This window comes from Microtus oregoni, unplaced genomic scaffold, assembly GCF_018167655.1.
Source record: "Microtus oregoni isolate MIOR12 unplaced genomic scaffold, Mior012 000015F_ref0000493, whole genome shotgun sequence".
Taxonomy (NCBI): Eukaryota; Metazoa; Chordata; class Mammalia; order Rodentia; family Cricetidae; genus Microtus; species Microtus oregoni.
The window spans coordinates 11,105,495-11,126,237 of record NW_024543074.1 but is presented as its reverse complement, the minus strand read 5'-3'; the positions used below and the strand labels follow the sequence as shown (position 1 = coordinate 11,126,237).

The window sequence follows — 20,743 nt, the reverse complement described above, 5'->3', positions numbered from 1 at the left end:
ACTCAAACTAGATATTTCTTAGAACCCTGTAGTCTGGCTGCTCAGGCCAAGACATGTTTACTTCCAATTTTGCTAGTAGAGGAAGTGTTAAATGTATTGGGTTGTGAATAAATAAATAAATAAATCCCTCTTATAATTGCCCAGAAGTCAATGAGAGAAAAACCTGATGAGACTAGAATTTTCTCTTTTGGGAGGCTACTGAGAAATAGCTACTTAATTTTATTTACAGCTGGTCTGATGTTTAAAGCAATAGTGTCATGTTATAGAGACCTTGGGAGCAGGCAGCCTGCTTCTCCAATAGCCTGTTAGACCAGCCTTTATCTTTAATGGGTCCCTCTCATGTCTATGATGGTCCAGTTCTTGGTATAGGGCTTACAGAGAATTTCTCAAGGCAGTGGCAGTTGGTTTTCAGGATCTCTGAGGTCTTGTGAATCTTAAGGGATTAGGACTTCACGCTCTGACTCAAGGCACAGCCATCCTCTGGGCTTCTTAGCAAGCCCTCAACGCCTGCCCTTTGACCTAATGAACTCGGCTAACTGTGCTATCATCACTGTTGTTTGTTCTGAAAAGACCTCTAGGGAGTAGTCAGGATCTGTCCCCTGCTTTTTTGTAGGGTGTAACCAGAGGCTGCCCTCTTGTTTCCTGGCCACCCACTCCAGAAACTTATATTAATTACAAACTATTTGACCTATTTGGTCAGACTTATTAACTAGTTATCACAACTTAAATTAATCAATTCCTGTTATTTTATATTTTGCTGTGAGCTCGTGCCTTGTTACCTCACCTCTTGCTTCTCTGCTTATGTCTCTTTTGGCTCCGCCTTCTTTCTCTATCTCTGCTTGGATTTCCTACCTAGCTACGTTCTATCCTGCCATAGGCAAAGCAGCTTCTTTATTAACCAGGGGTAATAAAACATATTCACAGCATACAGAGGGGTATCTCACATCAGGAGGGTTCATATCCAGAGGTCTAGGCCCCGACAGGCACCTTAAAGGGAAAGGTCTTTTAGGATATAGGTGATCATTTAAGAGCAACAAGGGACCGATGGGGATACAAATCTGATCTGAATGATCTTACAGGTGTAACTGATGCTCAAGAGCTGTCAGGCACCATTTACTAACAGTAGGAAGGGAGCAGACTAGCACCGCCTTGATACAGCTGCTTCTCTGCTCTGCTCCTGCTCCTGCTCCTGCTCCTGCTCCTGCTCCTGCTCTGCAGAGCATTCTGAAGGAATCCAGCACCTAACAAATGCAGAGCAGCCGGTGCATCTGCTGATCTTGGAAGTGGGAACATGGATATTCATAGTAAAAACGTGACATACAGGCCAGTAGAGATGGAGACACTTGTGGGTGGCTCTGCTGTTGAAAGAGTACAAAATCAAGATTACAGGGCTGGGGGCTGGAGAGATGGCTCAGAGGTTAAGAGCACTGCCTGATCTTCCAAATGTCCTGAGTTCAATTCCCAGCACCCACATGGTGGCTCACAACCATGTATAATGAGAGCTCGTGCCCTCTTATGGCCTGCAATTATACATGCAGGCAGAACACTGTATACACAATAAATAAATAATTTTAAAAAAATATTACAGGGCTGGAGAGCTGGCTCAGCAGTTAAGGACACGTACTCTTGCAGAGAGCCTGGGTTTGGTTCTCTGCACCTACATGGTGGATCACAACCATCTGTAGCTCAGTTCCAGGGGATCTGAAGCCTTCTTATGATCTCCGTGGGCACAAGACATTTACAAACATACATACTCATACAAATAAAACATTTTAAATCTTTAAGTCTGTTTTTAAAACCAAAAGAACATAAACTTTAGAGTTAAGACTACCTGAGTTCAATATCAATTCTCTTATTTATCACTTTTGTTTTTAATTACAAAAGTTCATTAACCGTGTGAGCTTGCTCTTCACTTCCCACATTTCAGTAGCTGTGTTCCCAGACTACTCCTCGGTTTTTATTTTTATTTCTACATTTCAGGTGAGGAACAACAGCAATAATGCAGATTTGAGGACTGTCCTTTGAGAGCCCCTGTCCTAGAAAATTGTGTTCTATGGAAAGGTGGGATAAGTTGCCTTTTGTTTTTGTACTGTTACAGAGCATCTGAAGCAACAGCAGATTTTACCCATGGTGTCACAGGAGAACACAGCACATGGTCTGAGCACCACTGAAAATGGTAAGCCAATATCCAGGTCTTTTCATAAAGTTTTTATGGAATCATATGAAAGAGTGTGACTTAGGTCGGGTACAACTCCATTTTAATTCCAGTTCTACCGGTTAATTTTGTCTAACAAATTGTTTCATTTCTGAACTTTATCTCTCCTTATCTGTGTGATGGGAACAGTAGTTCCTGTCTCGTGATCGTGATAGCTCTGTGCACAGTGCTTGGTGCACTAATTAGCAAATGTTAGTTCTCTTCCTTTCATAATTCTGTTGGCCAATGAAAGGAGACAGTATTAGTAAAATTCTTGGCATGCATTAAAGGGTACATCCTTATCCCACCCAAATTCCTTCCATGAAGTTCTGCCATAGGAGCATCCAAGAACAAGAAAGGGAAGAGTGCCCTAAAGCACAATCGTGTGGCTTATTTTTAGGGCTGCTCGCCTCCTCTTTGTGTGCCTTCTTTCCTTTGCTTTATATAGTTCTCTGAACTTGGCACCGGCTAGGTTTCCTGTAGCTTCACCTGGCGCCAGAGATCTCCCAAGACCCCAGAAGCAGCTGCTGTGAGTGCTGGTGCCCTGCAGACTGCCATCTGGCCCTCTTCTCTCGTGGGAAAGGGAGCTGATGCATTCATACTTGCAGAACTACTGATGGCTTTAATTTTTACAGTTCATATTAAAACATGCTCACAACTAATTTTCATTTTAATAAAGTTAGCTCTCTTAACTGCTTTAGATGAAAAGAATTTGGAAGAACAAGAAATCAACAGTAGTAAAGACAGCAGTTTTCTTTCCACCAAAGAAATTCAGGATCTGGAAGACACAGAGAGGTAACAAAAAACTAAACTTCCCCCCCCTTTTTTTTTTTTAATTTTTCGAGACAGGGTTTCTCCGTAGCTTTTTTTGCTTCCTGTTCTGGAACTAGCTCTTGTAGACTAGGCTGGCCTCGAACTCAGAGAGATCCGCCTGCCTCTGCCTCCCGAGTGCTGGGATTAAAGGCGTGCGCCACCACCGCCCGGCAAAACTAAATTTTTGAAAGGATTTTAAAATTGTACTTGAGTATATTTGTTTTTATTATATTAACAAATAATAAGGAACAGAACAGTCATTTTCTTTATTCTCCTTGCTTCATGACCAGGGTTTTTGTTTTATATTAGTATGTATTAATTGTATATAAGTTTCATGACGATATTTTCATACATGTATATAATGTATTTTTATCAAGTTCGTTTTTCTTTACCCTCTTTTGTCTCTCGCCTGCTCTCATGAACCTCACTAGTTCCCTTCTACGCTCGTGTCTTTGGAGGGTGCATGACCTAATGAGTGTTTCTTAGGGGAGCATGGATGAGGGATTATTTATAGGAACATGAGCACGTTATCTCTGACTACACCGCTGAAGAACATGTCTCTCCTTTCCCAGCAATAATTTTTTTTAAAAAAATATTTATTTACTTATTATGTATACAATATTCTTTCTGCCTGTATGCCTGAAGGCCAGAAGAGGGCACCGGATCTCATTTCAGATGGTTGTGAGCCACCATGTGGTTGCTGGGAATTGAACTCAGGACCTTTGGAAGAGCAGGCAACGATCTTAACCACTGAGCCATCTCTCCAGCCCTCCCAGCAATAATTAACTGTCTATAGCTCCAGGACTGAATGGAGGCTTGTGAGCCCCTTCATCCTAGGTATACTTTGTGATTAAAGTACGTATAACATACGATCATCTTTCTTAACAAATTGAAAGTGCACAGCTCAATGTTAATTGTATAGCTAATTATATAGTTGCCATCCATGATGATCCACTTAAAAGTTTTTGAAATAATTTTTGTTTTGTTTTTTTGAGACAGGATCTCAATATGTAGCTCTGGTTGCCCTGGAACTCACTATGTAGACCAGACAAGATCACAGAGATCTGCCTGACTCTGCCTCCCGAGGATTAAAAGCATGCACCTTGTCTGCAATAATTTCTGTAAATTTTTTTTATCACATTTGAGTGTGTCTGTCTTTCCAGCCCCTCATCACACTTTGTTCTTATTCGCACTCCCACTATGTTCCTTTATCTGTCTTCCCCATCTTTTGCTTCTCCTTTTCCATCTCCTTAATAGTCCTTCCCTCTACTCTCATGCCCCGTACATTCCATTGTCCTTTCTTGTTCACGAGCCCACGTCCTTGAACCTCCTTCCTTACAGTCTCCTTCTATTTTTGTAACACACACAGACAGAAACAGAAATTTAACTATAGTTTTACATGTGAGAGCAATACATGAAATGTTTGTCTTAATATAATGATCTCAAGGCTCTGTCCACTTTTTTGCAAATTTCATTCTTTTTTGTTTTTTTTCAAGACAGAATTTCTCTGTAACTTTGGGGCCTGTCTTGGAACTAGCTTTTGTAGAACAGGCTGGCTTTGAACTCACAGAGATCATCTTGCCTTTGCTTCCCAGGTGCTGGGATTAAAAGCATGCGCTACCACTGCCCAGCCCAGAGAGAGAGAGAGAGAGAGGGAGACAGAGACAGACAGAGAGAAGGAGAGGGGGAGGGGGAGAGGGAGGGAGGGAGGGAGAGAGAGAGAGAGAGAGAGAGAGAGAGAGAGAGGGAGAGAGAGAGAACACACCCTAGTGTTCATAGGGTGGGCAGAAGAAAACTTGTGGGTGCTGGGTCTCTCCTTCCACCATGTGGGTCCTGAGGATTGAACTCAGCCAGTCAGGCTTGAACGACACATCTTTATCTGCTAAGCCGTCTCACTGGATCTTATTCTTCTTTGTGGAATGTGTGCTTATCACTTCTTTTGTTTGAGACAGGGACTGACACTGTCAACCCACCTGGATATGAACTTGTGGCAGGCCTCCTACTTAGCCCCTGGAGTGCTGGGACTACAGGCTTGATCCATCACAGCTGCCTTCACTTTTTCCCCCCAATTTTTTCTGTTGATGAAACATTAGGCTTGTTTTGAGGCCATGCTTTTAATTTTTCAAGATTTATTATTTTGGCCGGGCGGTGGTGGCGCACGCCTTTAATCCCAGCACTAGGGAGGCAGAGGCAGGCGGATCTCTGTGAGTTCGAGGCCAGCCTGGTCTACAAGAGCTAGTTCCAGGACAGGAACCAAAAGCTACGGAGAAACCCTATCTCGAAAAATCAAAAAAGAAAAAAGATTTATTATTTTGGGGGGAGGGGGAGAGGATTGGGAGGAGGGGGAGGGAAATGGAAGGCAGGGAGGACACAGAAATTTTTTCAACAAAAAAAATAAATAAAAAGATTTATTATTATTATTTTTTTTTTGGTTTTTTCGAGACAGGGTTTCTCTGTGGTTTTGGAGCCTGCCCTGGAACTAGCTCTTCTAGACCAGGCTAGTCTCGAACTCACAGAGATCCGCCTGCCTCTGCCTCCCGAGTGCTGGGATTAAAGGCATGGGCCACCACTGTCTGGCTAAGATTTATTATTTTTGTGTATGTGTATGTACCAGTGATGTACATCATGTGCACTCAGGTGTCTGAAGAAGTCAGAGAGGGAATTGTATCATTTGTAACTGGGATTATAGGTAGTTGTGAGCCACCAGGGGTTCTGAGGAATGAACTCAGCTCTTCTGTAATAGGAATGGCCCCCATAGGCTCATTGATTTGAATGCTTAGTCAATAGGGAGTGAGTGGCACTATTTAAAAGGCCTTGTTGGAGGAAATGTGTCACTTAGGGTGGGTTTTGAGGGTTCAGAAACCCAAGTCAGGCCCAGTGACTCTCTTCTTCCTGCTACCTGTGGATCCAGGTACAGAGCTGTCAACTATTTCTCCAGCACTGTCTGCCTGCATGCTGCCGTGTTTCCTGTAATCAAGCCCCAATTAAAGGCTGTCTTTATAGGAGTTGCTGTGGCATAGTGTCTCTTCACAGCAATAGAATACTGACTAGACACCCTCCCTCTGGTCTTAGGTAATTTTTTATATAAATTTAAAAAGATTGAAGATGGGGTTTGAGAGATAGCACAGAGGTCAAGAGCACCTCGATTGTATTCCCAGCACCCACATGGCAGCTAACAACTGTCTGTAACTCCATTTCCAGGGTTCTGACACCCTCATACAGACATACATGCAGGCAAAACACCAATGCACATAGAAAATAAAAGGAATCATAAAAATATTTTTTTAAAAAAGATTGAAGTCAATGCAGACTAGTTCACAATGAACAAAATAAACTTTGAAAAGAGACAAGGCTTAGATCGGTGGTGGCACTTGCTCCTTCCCTTGTCCTACTGCTGATCTTGGTCCCACATCTCCTCAGGAAAGCCATCCACAGTTGTTTCAGCAGCAAAGAACAGAAAGCCCCACCGCATGGTTAAAGGGGGTTTTCTCATTTAACAAGAGATTCATGAGTGTCAGGCACTCCTAGTGTCATTCCGCTCGAGACTTAGACTTTTTTCACTTTTCTGCTCTATCCTGTGACATGTTGGCTTTTGCTCTGGCTTTATTTTTTTCTGTATTTCCCCTGAAACCTGTCTCCTGGTGGCAAGATGGCTGTGGTTCACACAAAGGCAAAGGTAAAAAGAGGGTCAGACAAAGTAATATGTTACTGGCATCCGTCCCCTTTTATTTGGGAAGTAAAACCCTTCCAGAAGTTTCCCAGCACCAGCAGACAGTCACTTATATTTCGTTGGCTAAACTGGAATCCAGCATTTGTCCCACTCTTAACGGCTAAGTCATTTTTTTCAAGGATGAGAGAAACCTAAAACATTAGCAAAAGGAGATGAGTCTTGAGAGCTGAGACTTTCTTTCTTTCTTTCTTTCTTTCTTTCTTTTTTCTTTCTTTCTTTCTTTCTTTCTTTCTTTCTTTTCGCTTTTGGTTTTTTGAGACAGGGTTTCTCTGTGGCTTTGGAGCCTGAACTAATAGAGAATCTGCTTGCCTCTGCCTCTCGAGTGCTGGGATTAAAGGTGTGTGCTACCACCGCCCAGCTTAGGCTTTCTATTTGATCCCCAGAACCACATAAACTGTAGGGACACATACCTGTAGTCCTAGCACTCAGAAGGTAGAAGTGGGAAGGTCAGAAGTTCAAGACCAGCTTTGGATGACTAGCCAGTTAAAAGCCAGCCTGGGCTACATGAGATCCTGTCTCAAAAAAGTTATTTCTTCCCCTTTTGACATTTATTTATTTATTTATTTATTTATTTATTTATTTATTTATTTGTGTTGGGTGGTGGCATGGCCACAGCACACATGTGGATGTATCAGAGAATAGACTGCACTATGTGAGTCACGGGAGTCTAACTCAGGTCCTCAGGCAAACACCACTACCCACTGAGCTGTCATACCTGGAGCTAGCCAACCTGACCTGGGATCCCTGTGTCTCTGCCCTCTAAATTCTGTGATTACAGGTGGTTCTGGGGGTTCAAACTCTGATCTTCATTCTTACTTGAGAAGTACTTTTTCACTGAACCCATCCCCAGCCCCTTTATCTTCATTTTTCAAAATGGCTGGCAGTGCTACCCACAAGCAGGTCTTCCCCAGTTCTCAGGTGTCTCAGTGCTATGTGAATAGTTAGTCCTAGATACTACTATAGAATGGAAGATCTTTTTTCAGTTGGAAAGTGTACATTTTAGGCCTTCTAAAACTACCTTTTATTTTCTACCTAAAGTAATTCAGGCCGGGCAATGGTGGCGCACACCTTTAATCCCAGCACTCGGGAGGCAGAGGCAGGCTGATCTCTGTGAGTTTGAGACCAGCCTGGTCTACAGAGCTAGTTCCAGGACAGGCTCCAAAGCTACAGAGAAACCCTGTCTCGAAAAACCAAAAAAAAAAAAAAAAAGTAATTCAGAAAAACACATAAAAAGCATGTACAACTAAAACCTCATATAGAAACTGAATTAATAACCTATAACTGAGACAGTTGGCATTGGAGGGAGTGATCTCATGGGTGCCAGGGTTTTGTCAAGGAGCTAACGGACTATTTGAGTGTCCGTATAAGTTAGATACAAGTGACCTCTGAGAGTCCAGACACTGTCTCACACCGTATGCTCTCAGCTCTTGTGGAAGCACCGGATTTGAGGGCCCTTTCACCGTGCAGTGATGTGCTATGAGAGAAAATGACTCTTGTCACCTTTCTCTTTACTTGCTCCTGGACAGAGCTCATTCTTCTCTTGATGAGGACTTGGAAAGATTGCTGCAGTCACCTGAGGAGAACACGGCACTGCTGGACCCTTCCAAGGGCTCTACAAGGTTGTCTTTCCCACTAAGGAATCATTCTCTTAGGTTTCACAGGGGAAAGAACATACAAACTGTTATGTACCTAGGGCATAGAACTCCATAGAACGAGGCTCCCAGTTCCTGTCTTTTATTTTTTTCTTCAGGAAGTAGCTAGGCTTTCGGCTTATTGGAGGATGATTGTCTGGTGATGGCGTTGCACAGCTGTAGATCAGCCAGGCCTGACTTCACTTGTCTGCATGCTCACACCTGCCTTTCTCCGTCCCACCACCTACTCTCCATGACCCCATTAGGAGACAGATACCAGAGCTCTAATACTGGATTTAGCCCTGTGCCTTCAACGTTTTCATCAGTCATCCGAGTTAAATCAGAAAGGCATATGTAACTAGTTTTCAGATAACCCAAATCTAGAAGTGAATGCTAATGTGACGGGTGATGGACTTAAAATCCAAAATTTTATTTTGACAGGTGCAAATGTTAGCCACTCTAAAAGATAAAGACAAAGCCAGGCATGGCTGCTGCAGGAACCTATAGTTTCAGTTATTCAGAAGTCTTAAGGGGGATGATTGTTTGAGCCCAGAAGTTCAAGGTCAGCCGAGGGACATAGGGCCTACAAATGGCAAGTTTTAGATCCAAAAGTATACAGTGTGAGAAAGCAGACCTAACTTGATAATTTTTTATTGGAAATTCTATTGCCTGTAATAACTTTCAGGGCAGGAAGTCTTAGTCCATATGCCCAGCACTTAGTTTCTGAAAAGGTCCACATAGCATTAATGCAGGGTACACAGACATGAACTGTCCAGATGAAGGAAGTGCGCCAGGGATAACCAATGTGTTGTGGGCGGGCTCCTAGGACACTTTTCTAATGGATGGTAGTAGTCCACAGAGGACACAGAATAGTCAGTGTGAGAACACTGAGGAGCCAGGGAGATTCAGCCTGAAAAGAGCGGACGAGTGGAGAATTTGATAGCTTCCCTAAATGCCTGAAATGCTATCACGTGAAGAGAAATCTACTTAATGTCTCCACCCCAGAGGATGGAGCTGGTGACTAGATGTGGCAAAGTAACAGACTTTGACTAGTGAAGCACAAACTTTCTGATGAGCACAGCCATTGCCGAGAGGAAACAGTGTTTCCATTTCACAGAAGCTGCAGCTGCCCAGGGGACTGGATGACTCTGGTCTTGAGTGTTTGGACAGAAGTAGAAGATAAAGGCCTTTGCCCCTGATTATGTTAATGAAGTTAAGCGAGAAAGAGCCCTCTCCTCCCATCTAGAGGGGTGACTGTTCTCAAGGAGAATGTGGCTTTGAATTTGTAAGATGCTTATTTAGACTTCCCATATCACAGGGAGCTTGAGGGATATGAAGACAAGGTGATAAATTATTTCAAAGAGAATGTTGATTATAAGGGAAATACTCTTTTTGTTCTTTGAGGCTAGCTATGTATGTCTAATGATTGAAAACAGAGTTTGATTGCATAGGCTATCTGGATTAGATCTTAACTCTAGAACTTCTTTTTAGAATGTCATTTCCTGTGTCTTGGTTTTCACATCACATAATGTAGATGGGTAGCAGGAACTGTTTCATACAGTTCTGAAAAGGAAATGAGTTTACATATATTTAAACTAACCTTGTTGGCATGGTGATACATGCCTTTAATCCCAGCACTCTGGCGACAGGCATGCAGATTGCTCTCAGTTCAAGGCCAGCTGGTTTATTTAGTGAGTTCCAGGGCACTTAGGCCTATATAGGGAAACCCTGTCTATAAATAAAATAAGTAGATAGATAAGTAAATAAATAATAAAAATAAAATAGGAATTAAAGATAAACAAATAAAACCCAAAAATACATAATAAATATACTAACTCTTGACCCTGTAGGAACATGTCATCAGTGCTAAGTACTCTGTGTTTACTTTGGAGCATAGTCTTGTTCCCCTGACAGTTACGTATGTGTTTAATGCCTCAACTCATTTGTCATTAAAGGGAGAAAGAACCCAAAGATCAAGACGTTGTTGATCAGAAGGAAAAAAGGAAAGAAAGCATCAGTCTGGAGAGAAGTAAATCAGATAGTGTTTTAGGGGCTTTGGAAGAAGGTATGGATGGATGATTGTTGTGTAGTATGGGTTCATGTCTTTTTTTCTTAAACTTCAGCTCAGCATTTCTGAGAATTGCCAATCATAACTTCATCACAAAACAGCAACATCATCAAAATTTGGGTTTTTTTTTTCTTTTTCTTTTTATTTTGTTTATCCTTTTCCCTGAGATAGGATTTCTCTGTGTAGCCTCGGCTGTATTGGAACTTTAGAGCATGCTGGCCTTGATCCATCTGTCTCTGCCTCTCAAGTGCTGGGGTTAATGGTGTGTTGCCAGAACCGCCTGGCTGTTCTTTAGTTTTGTGAGACGACACCTCACTCTGGCCTCACTCAGCATCTCAAAGTCAAAGCGGTCCTCTCACCTACCAGGTGTTGGGATTGTAGCACAAGCCAACACTCCTGGCTTTTCAGTTCTGTTTCTAAAACAAGCCATGGGCCAGCCTCAATTTGTTCATTGTCTGTAGAACTGTTTTTGCATTTAAATATATTCAAAAGCATTTTAAATTTAAGCTGAGTGTGGTGATGCATGCCTCTGCACTCAGGAGGTAGGAGCAGGAGGATCACCCACAGATTTCAAGGCCAACTGGGGATACCTTGCCTAAAAACAAAACAAAAATCAAGGGCTTTGAGGTTTCTCAGTGGATCTTGCCACCAAGCCTGAGGGACCTAGGTTTGATCCCAAAAGCCACATAGAGGAAGGAGCTTCCCTTCTGCGGTAAGCTGTCTTTGAGCCTCCATAAGCATGTGTGTGCACATGCACACATACACATAAATGAAAGATAACATTTTAAGAGTTTTAAATTTAGCTTCCGTGGGTACTGAAGAAATCATATATTACAGAATTTAAATGAAGTTAAAAAGTCAAGTAAAAGTTGTAAATTAACCTTTATTTCAAAACTATTCTAATAGACCATCAGGCTTCTAATAGGCCTTTACAAGTGAGCTCCTGTGTTTATTTTACTTAGGGAGTGAGATAGTCACCCTTTCAGGTCATCTAGTCTTCCTCGCATCCCATCCCTAGTTCCTTTTCATTCTCCTTCTCTGTCCTGTTTTATGTCTCAGGATGCAGACCCTATGGACTGCATCTCCTTGGCTTTCTGTTAGCCAATGGGGGCCCTGGCAGAAGATCAGAGGGCAAGAGAATTGTTCATCACTTCCCTCCCCTACCAATTGGGCACCTTGTGCCTGGTAGCCATGGTGTCCTGTCTTTCCGAAGTCCAGTTCCTGCTCCAGTTTCCAGGAGCCATCCCATCCCCACTGCTCAGCTGCCTTCCACCTAGGCCTCCCGCAGCTACTAGCCAATAGATGCCTTGTCAGTCCTTGTTTGTTCCCTGACTCTAATTATACCTTTGTGTATAGCCACTTTGTTAAGGAATCTTTATCTGGCCGGGCAGTGGTGGCGCACGCCTTTAATACCAGCACTCGGGAGGCAGAGGCAGGCTCTGTGAGTTCGAGACCAGCCTGGTCTACAAGAGCTAGTTCCAGGACAGGCTCCAAAACCACAGAGAAACCCTGTCTCGAAAAACAAAAAAAAAAAAAAAGAAAGAAAGAAAGAAAAAAAAAATCTTTATCTGTACTAGTTTGTATACATTTTATTTCCTCCAGAACTCTGATTGGCATAGGGCCCAGAGTAGATGGACATTTAGCCAAGACTGAATTCACTAAGAAGATAACTCAGGGAATTTGGAAAGGTCATGCAGGGACTTTTGACTTAGTGTCACTGGGTACCCATTGCTATCACAGGGGGCTCTAGGATATTAGGAGAAGGATCCTTTGGCTGTGTTTTCAGGAAAGTCATATCTTTATAGAGTAGAACAAACGAGGAAACAGCACACTAGAGAGCACTCTAATGTGAATACTGCATTCTGACAGCCCTTGATCTAGAAAGTAACCAGGCTTTTTTCCCCCCTTTCTCTTGTGTTTCATCAAGATGAACTAAAGCCCTGTTTCTGGAAGCGACTGGGTTGGTCTGAACCTTCCAGGTAATGAGATAGCGTATTTATAGGTCAGAGTTTGTTCTTTTTAGATTGCATGAGCAGACTTCAAATATTTACCAGTCTCTAAATAACTATCACTGACAGATTGCATCTACACCAAGCCGATCAGTTTATAGTTTTATATCTATAATTGACAAATATAAGATGAGGTTAATGCCAACTTTGCTTAAATAAGTGATGTCTGCTCAAGGAAGGTTTCATACATGGAATATGAAAGATGCTACTGTCGGTTGCTCTGTAGTCATTTTACACCCCATGCTATGTTGTTGATCACTATCTGCTTTGATTATACAGACAAAATTCCTTTTCTGTGACTTCAGTTGAATAGGAAAAGTGTATGTGTGTGGATTCTAAAGACACCCACACACAAACACACACATGAGCTTAGGATATGAGCTGAGTGAGTGGCAGAATGCTTGCCTGGTTTGTATGAGGCCTGGGATGTGATTCCAAGCACTGCACAAGAATTCTTTAAAGTATGTATGAACTCAAAACTTACCTTTTTTTCTTTAAAATCTGTGTACACAGGATAATTGTGCTGGATCAGAGCGACTTGTCGGAGTGATTGGAACTGGATCGGAGGCAGTTCAGCCTGAGTTCAGGCGTTGTGGCTTGTAGCCTCTGTTCTTCTTTTGTCTGCATCAGTTGCCTCGAGGGCAATGGTTCCAGTTCTGCGGCTCACACTTTGTTCTGCTGCTGCCATGGACACAATGATGTGGCCCTCTCATGTGTAGCATGCTTAATCCTTTGTTTTGAATCAGGTTTCTGAAAAGTGCAAGGTGTCCATAATGGCAAACATTTTATTGTGTTCAGAATGGCTTTTGATTTTATTGATGTAAATTTTTGAAACTAACTTTGTTATATAATAAAATGTTTATTTTTAATACTAGTTAGATGCCAATTGTGTAAGATCTATTTCTGGGCTCTAGTTTGGGGGGTTGGGAAAATTGCTGTACTTCCCTTCTTACTAGGAAATAGCAACAGAACCCTAATTAATGTTGAACTTTTTTTTTTTTTTTTTTGGTTTTTCGAGACAGGGTTTCTCTGTGGCTTTGGAGCCTGTCCTGGAACTAGCTCTGTAGACCAGGCTGGTCACGAACTCACAGAAATCCGCCTGCCTCTGCCTCCCGAGAGCTGGGATTAAAGGCGTGCTCCACCATCGCCCGGCTAATGTTGAACTTTTTGAGGTGAACACAATATTTTGTATTCCCCATATTTTGGATTGTACACCTCACATCATCAGAATACTGGAAGGGTGGAACTGTGGTAAAACTAAAATCACAATGTTTCTCTCATTTAGCCTCTCTATGGCTGTCATCCAGATGCAGATCTGTATCTAGACTGGGGTCTAGAGGGTTTGTGTCCATGTGGAATTTTCACACACGAATAGCGACTTTCCTTGGACGCATTTCACTGTTGTGCAGTAGTGGCACTTTAATTTGCCTTGGTAGGTAAGAGGTCTTTGTTGTGAAAACCTAATAGCTCCTATTGCGGATGATCATGTTCATACATTTTAGATCACAGAAAACTCCCCAGCACAAATAAAATAAAAAGTACACATTTGTTCGGCTACCTTCAAACAAAGAAACAGGTGCTTGCTGTTTTAACCAGGGGAAAGAAGTAAGTTGCCTCTTGTGTGTTAATTCATGAATGCCTGCAATCCTAGCACTTGGGAGGCTGAGTCAGAAAGCTTGCCTTGATTCAAGACCAGTCTAGGATACAGTGTGAGACCTTTCCCAAAGGAAGCAGACAACAAGGGGCTGCAAGATGGCTCAGTGGTAAATACACTTGCCCTGAAGCCTCACAGCCTGTGTTTGAGCACCAGGACCTGCGTGGAGGATGGAGAGGCCTGGCTCCCAGAGGTTGTTCTCTGATCTCTCCACATAAACACACAATGAATAAACAAATATGATAAAAACTTTAAAAGCAAGCAAGCAACAAAGCAAAACCACTCCCACGTTTACATGTAAGGAAGTGTGAGGACATAGAGACTTCCGGTACAGTTTTCCACTCATAAACTTGCTCTGTTTGATGAGACAACTATATATAAGAATGTGAAGACTAATCGCAGACACTACCTGAGAAGGGTGGCTTGTATAATTATAACTATCAATTCATAATCATTAAGATGACAGACACTAATGCCTGCTGGTAAGAACTGTAATCTAGGCTGGGCCTGGTGGCACACGCCTGAAATCCTAGCTTAGCACTTGTGGAGGAAAGGCAAGTGGAGCTCTGTGAGATCTGTCAACTCCAGGTCAGAACTGATGATCACTGAGTTGGCAGAGAGCTCTTGTTGGTTAGAGTAACCATTATCCATTCTGTCCCAGGTACTGTACAGTGCTTTTCTTGCACGGGGCAGCCCTACCATTTCTGTAGGGTGCTGCTTGTATGACTCTTGTCAGCCATTTCCAGCTTCAGCCCTCGTTTCCCATTGTCTCGTACATCTACTTTATAAAGACGTACAAGCCATTAAGTGAAAATTAACTCGGCTTGCCTTCACCACAACTCCTAACATGGCCGCATCAATCCCTATAGAACAGATGCCGTCTCTGTTGAAGTACAGATCAGTGCGCTCTATCTGTACTTGTTCCTCCCACTTTCTTTTAGACTAAAGGAATGTCCTTCCTACCCGAGGACAGTCTTATCCCCGTCCATTCAGAGCTTTTTCTTATGTAGCGTTTTTATTTTCAACTTTTTATTTTTTCTTTACACACACTCGTGTGTGTGTGTGTGTGTGTGTGTGTGTGTGTGTGTGTGAGTGAATATGTGGAGGCCCAAGGTTGATGTCTGGAGTCTTCCTTAGCTTCTGTCTGCCTTCCTCAATGAAGCAGCATCTCTCATTTGAACCCACAGCTCACTGATATGGCTAGCTTGTTCCTGGGACTCCACTCTGTCTTCCAAGCACTGGAATTATAGGCAGGGCACTGTGGTGGTTTGAAAGAAAATGGACCCAAAGGGAGTGGCAGGCGTTGTTAGGAGATGTGGCTTTGTTGAAGTTGGTGTGGCCTTGTTGAAAGTAATGTGTCAAAAAAGAGAAAGAAAAGAAATGTGTCACTGTCGGGGCAGGCTTTGAGGTCTCTTTTGCTCAAGTTTTACTCAGTATAACTTATAGACCATATCCTGTTGACTACACACTATGATGCAAAACACCATGTCTGCCTGCACGTCACCATGTCGCACCGTGATGGCAGTGGACTGAACCTCTGAACTGTAAGCTGCCATCACAATGAAATGTTTTCCCTTAGAAGAGTTGCCGTAGTCCGCTGTGGAATAATCCTTTTGTATACTGTGAAGATTGTCACTGTGATTGGTTTAATAAACAAGCCGACTGGCCAGTAGCTAAACAGAATATGGTTAGGTGGGGAAAGCCAAACTGAGAATGCTGGGAAGGAGAGTCACTGGCAGATGGAGAGAGCAAGATGGGCACACCGTACTGAGAAAAAGTACCAAAGCATAAATAAAAAATATGGGTTAATTTAAGTGTAAGAGTTAGCTAGTGATAAGCCTTAGCTACCGGCCAAGCATTTATTATCATTTACATTAAGTCTCCAAGTCAATTGTTTGGGAGCCGACCTTCAGGACAGGAGAACTCTGCCTACAGTGGTCATGGTGTCTCTTCACAGCAATAGAAACCCTAACTAAAACAGGCTATTCCCATTTGGCACAGGTTTGGAGATCTGAACTCTAGTCCCACAATTGTGCATCAAATGCTTTCATCCCTGAGCTGTCTCCCTTATTCATTGCATTCCATGAGCATTGACATGTAGATTTTCTTATCTTTAAAAATCTTCCCCTGAGCTGGGCCTGGTGGTGTGGCAGGCAGGAATCAAAGGCTAGAAGATTGCAATTTGGAGGCCAGGGTGTACTACAGAATGAGTTCAAGACCAGCCTGACTATGGTTTAGCAATTAAGAGAACTTGCTGCTCTTTCAGAGGTTTGGAGTTCAGTTCCTGACACCCGTATCATATCAGGGAGCTCATAACTGCCTATAAGTCCAGCTTCAGGAGATCTGACATCTTTTGGCCTCCGCAGGTACCCAAATGAATATGTGACACACACATGTAAATTAAAATAATATTAATGACGTACGCAGCCATGGTGGTGCACACCTTTAACATCTACACTTGGGAGGCAGAGGCAGGCAGGTCTCTGTGAGTTCAAGGCCAGCCTAGTTTACAAAAGAAGTTTGAGGTCAGCTAAGAGTTACACAGTAATAGACCCTGTCTGTCTCAAAACAAGTAAGGACTACGACAACAAAAGCCCCAAGCAATGGAAATAAATCTCAATAATAAAACAAGTGGAGTGCTTCCCTCACAAGTTCAGTCCTCAGTGCTACAGAAAACAGCTGTCCTGGACTCCACCTCCCTCTCCAGTGGCTGGCATCTCTCACTGCAGTTCTGGAAACATTATACTTGATGTCTCTGGTCCTCACCTCCCTGTCTCCCCTCAGCACACCAGAATTTCAATCCCACATCCGTTCTTCAGAAGTTCCTCAGGCCGCCAGCGTCCTCCATATTTCTAGATCACAGTCACTTGCCCCCTTGTTAGTTGCTCTCGCCACCTGTTTCCTCAGTGTCATTGATGTTAGACTCTTGGTTTTTCTGTCTCTTTGGTTATTCGGCTTCAGCCTCCACCTCTCGTTTTTCTCTGAGTGTTCTTCCTAAGACACTGATGATTTGAGTGTGAACGCCCCCATAGGCTCCTGTGCTCAGGTGTTTGCTTGCTTAGTCCCCAGCAGTTGGGAAGGATTAGGAGGTGTGGCCTTGTTGCAGTAGGTGTGTCACTGTGCCTGGCTTTGAGGTTCATAAGCCCACACCCAAACCAGGGCTCCCCCAACTCCCTCCCTGCCTGTGGATGAGGATGTGAGCTCTCCGTGCCACGCCTGTCTGCTTCCTGCCGTGGTGATAGTGGACTAACCCTCTGAAGTTTTAAGCAAGCTGTCAAATAAATGCTTTCTTCTATAAAAGTAACCTTGGTCATGGTGCCTCTTTACAGCAATGGAGCAGTGACTAACACCGTGACCTAGTTTACCTCCATGGCTTCAGTTAGCGTGTGTGTTCTCACAGTCGGCCTCTCCTCTGAGCTCAGGAGCCTCTCGGCACAGTCGTGTCTGCTCTTGGATTTCTTTCTGGTATCTCACAGATACAGCCCATATTGAACTCAGTGTTATCTTCATGTGCTTTTTAGCATTCCCTTTATTTATTTATTATGTTAGTGTTCTGAGATCCAGAAAACATCCTTAACTTTCATTATTTAACTCATTACATGAATAAATAAATAAAGCCAGGAGGTGGTGGCACAAGCTTTTAATTCTAGCACTCAGGAAGCTTAAGCAGACGGAGCTCTTTGAGTTCAAAGTCAGCCTGGTCAACACAGTTTTCAAGGACAGCCAAGGCTACACAGAGAAACCGAGTCTCAAACAAACAAAAAGACTTGTTTCAAACTGGGCATGGTGGCGCAGAGATTATAATCTCAGCACTTTGGAGGCCAAGGCAGGTAGATTGTGATGAGTTTGAGGCCAGTCTGGGCTACACCGTGAGAAAAACAACAATAGCAAAGAACCCCCCAGACAATCAAAAAACTTTAACCTCCAAAATAAATGTTCTGTCTTCCATTTTTGTTGCCCCTGTCCCTGCCCATGTTTCAACAGCCTTCTTTTCCATCGAATTAATTTAAGGCTGGCCTTGAACTTGTGGTCCTCCTGAATCTACCTTCCAAGTACTGGAATTACAGGAACTTGACACCATGCCTGCCTTACAAATCCTTTTAATAACTCTTGTGTGCAATTCACTGCTGTCAGCCTTCAAGCAGTGCTGAACCAAGCAGAGACTCTGCTGTCCTGGAGTTTACCTAGTTTTAAATGATCAAATAGTATTAACAGCAAATGCCGTAATATAATAGGTTAAAATGGTATTAATTGCATAAGAATGTTAAGGGGCAGCTTAACATTAAATAAGGCATCCGGTGGAAGCTGCTCTGAAGATGTGGCCTTCAAAGTTTGGCTGCGATGATGGGGAAGAGCCAGTCTTGTGACTGGAGGATGAGCATAGAGCGCCAAGAACAGCAGAGCTCCATGGGAAGCACTGAGCTGAGCAGTGAAAGCCCCGGGTGATGGAGAAGCAGACAAGGTCATAGGGCAACTGCCAGCACAGTGAGGGCTGGAGAGAGGGCTTGGTCATGGTCAAGAGCACTGGGTATCTTCCAGAGGACGCGGGTTTGATTCCCCGCACCCATATGGCAGTTCACAACTATCTCAACTCCAGTTCCAAGGGATCCAAAGCAGCCTCTGGCCTGTACGGGCACCAGTAGCACACATGCAAAAAACAATTTTTTTATTATTTGTACAGTGAGGTTGGAGGACTGAACACGGGATTTATAGACCATGGCACCACATAGGAGTGGTTAGAAAGCTCTCTTCCCTAATTTTTAACACAATGGCTGTTGTTCTTGTTTTGAGATCTCGTGTGTCCAGGCTAACCTTCAACTTACTATATAGTTGGGGGTGACCTTGAACTCTGATCTTTTCTTCACCATCTGAGTGCTATGATTGTAGGCCTTAATCAGCGTTCTCATTTATGTTAGCTCAGGATGGAATCTGAACTCTGTCCACAGCCTCAGTGACCTTTCATTCATTTGCTGTAGTGTGTGTAGAACGTGTATGCGTGTGTGTGCTAAGACATGTGAGTGTTTGCGTGTGGAGGCCAGAAGCCGACACTGTGTGTCTTCCTCCATTGCTCTTCACACTGATTATTTTGAGGTAGGAGCTCTTACTGACCCTGGAGCTCATTGATTGGCCAGATTGGCTGGCTGCTGTTGGGCGCTGGAGACCGTCTTTGTCCCTTCAGCACTGGGGTTGCAGGTACATGCCACACGTGCTCTTTAAGAGTGTTGGGGATCTGGACTCAGGTCATCGTGTTTGCACAGCAGGCTCTTTATCTGATGAGCAATCTCCTTATCCCCACAATGATCTTTTGACTGTGCCGCTCTTGCTCAGATCTTTGCCATACAGGCCAGGCAGTGGTGGTAGACGCCTTTAATCCCAGCACTAGAGAGGAAGATGAGATGAAAGGAGGCAGGTCTCAGCTCAGTCTGCCGTTGCCCAGCCTTGGTAGAGGTAAGACTTTTCTAGTGGCTTGGCTGTTTTGCTTTTCTGATCCTCAGCTTGAACCCCAGTATCTGTCTCTGGGTTTTTAATATTCGCGCTACAGTTGACATACTTGAGTTAACAAGAACAGTTAGCAAGAAGTGGAGCTACAGAAGCAAGGTTAATTGTGGTGATATTTTGTTTGTGCTGTACAAATAAAGCTTGCCTGAAAGTCAGAGTGTTTATTCTTCCCAAAATATTTTTTTTGTTTTGGTTTGGTTTTTTTTGAGACAGGGCTTCTCTGAACAGTCCAGTCCTGGCTGTCCTGAAACTCACTTTGTAGACCAGGCTGACCTCGAAGTCACTGAGATCCACCTGCCTCTGCTTCCTAAATGTTGGTATTAAAGGCATTTGCCACCACCACCCTGCTCCAAAACGAGTTTTTAAAGTAAACTATATTATCAGCTTATGTTGTACGAGCTGTGTCCACATGATAAAACAAGGAATGACATTAAAACACTGGAAATGAGAACATGATATACCTATAATGTCTTCATGAAAGGTGGTGGTGCACGCCTTTAATTCCAGCACTTGGGAGGCAGAAGCAGGTGGATCTCTGTGAATTCAAGGCCAACATAGTCTAAAAAAGAGAGTTCCAGAATAGCCAGAGCTGTTGTTACAGAGAAACCCTGTCTCAAAAAACAAAAAGCACACAAAAGTCGTCAAGAAACCTATTATTATACCAATTTTTAAAAAAGTCACACTGGGGTACTGGAAAGATGTTTCAGCAGTTAAGAGCACTTGCTGCTCTTACAGAAGACTTAAACTCAGTTTCCAGCACCTCCATGGTATTTCAGAACTGCCTGTAAGAGTTCCTGGGGATCCAACATTCTCTCCTGTGCTTTACAGACATGGTACACAGACACACAAGCAGGCAAAACACTCATAAATCTTGAAAATATTTCTGTGTGCATACAAATCTATTTGTGTTAGCTTGTCATCACTATAATAGCTGAGATAAAAGGTTTATTTTGGCTCAGTTTTAGAGGTTATAGCCCATGATCAGACAAACTCAGTGCTTCCAGGTCTCTGGTCGGTTTGCCAGATGGCAATAGCTGATGTACACATGATAAGGCCAAACTGTTCACCTCAAGACCAGGAAGCAAGAGAAAAAACAGACCTGGAGTCCCACAATCCTCTCTGAAGTACACCCTCAAAATGATCTA

At 43.2% G+C, this 20,743-nt stretch overlaps 1 protein-coding gene across 1 annotated transcript in view; it reads left to right on the top strand.

Annotated features, from left to right (window-relative positions):
* Window positions 1-13,319, top strand: part of LOC121456462 (inactive serine/threonine-protein kinase TEX14-like) — a 99,513-nt gene extending 86,194 nt beyond the window's left edge. The window contains exons 25-30 of the mRNA XM_041664621.1: window positions 2,099-2,176; window positions 2,896-2,989; window positions 8,264-8,356; window positions 10,324-10,433; window positions 12,364-12,415; window positions 12,959-13,319. Of these exons, the coding sequence (XP_041520555.1) occupies window positions 2,099-2,176; window positions 2,896-2,989; window positions 8,264-8,356; window positions 10,324-10,433; window positions 12,364-12,415; window positions 12,959-12,995 (464 nt within the window). The 3' untranslated portion in view covers window positions 12,996-13,319. The remainder of the gene's footprint in view (window positions 1-2,098; window positions 2,177-2,895; window positions 2,990-8,263; window positions 8,357-10,323; window positions 10,434-12,363; window positions 12,416-12,958) is intronic.
* The last annotated feature ends 7,424 nt before the right edge of the window (window positions 13,320-20,743 follow it).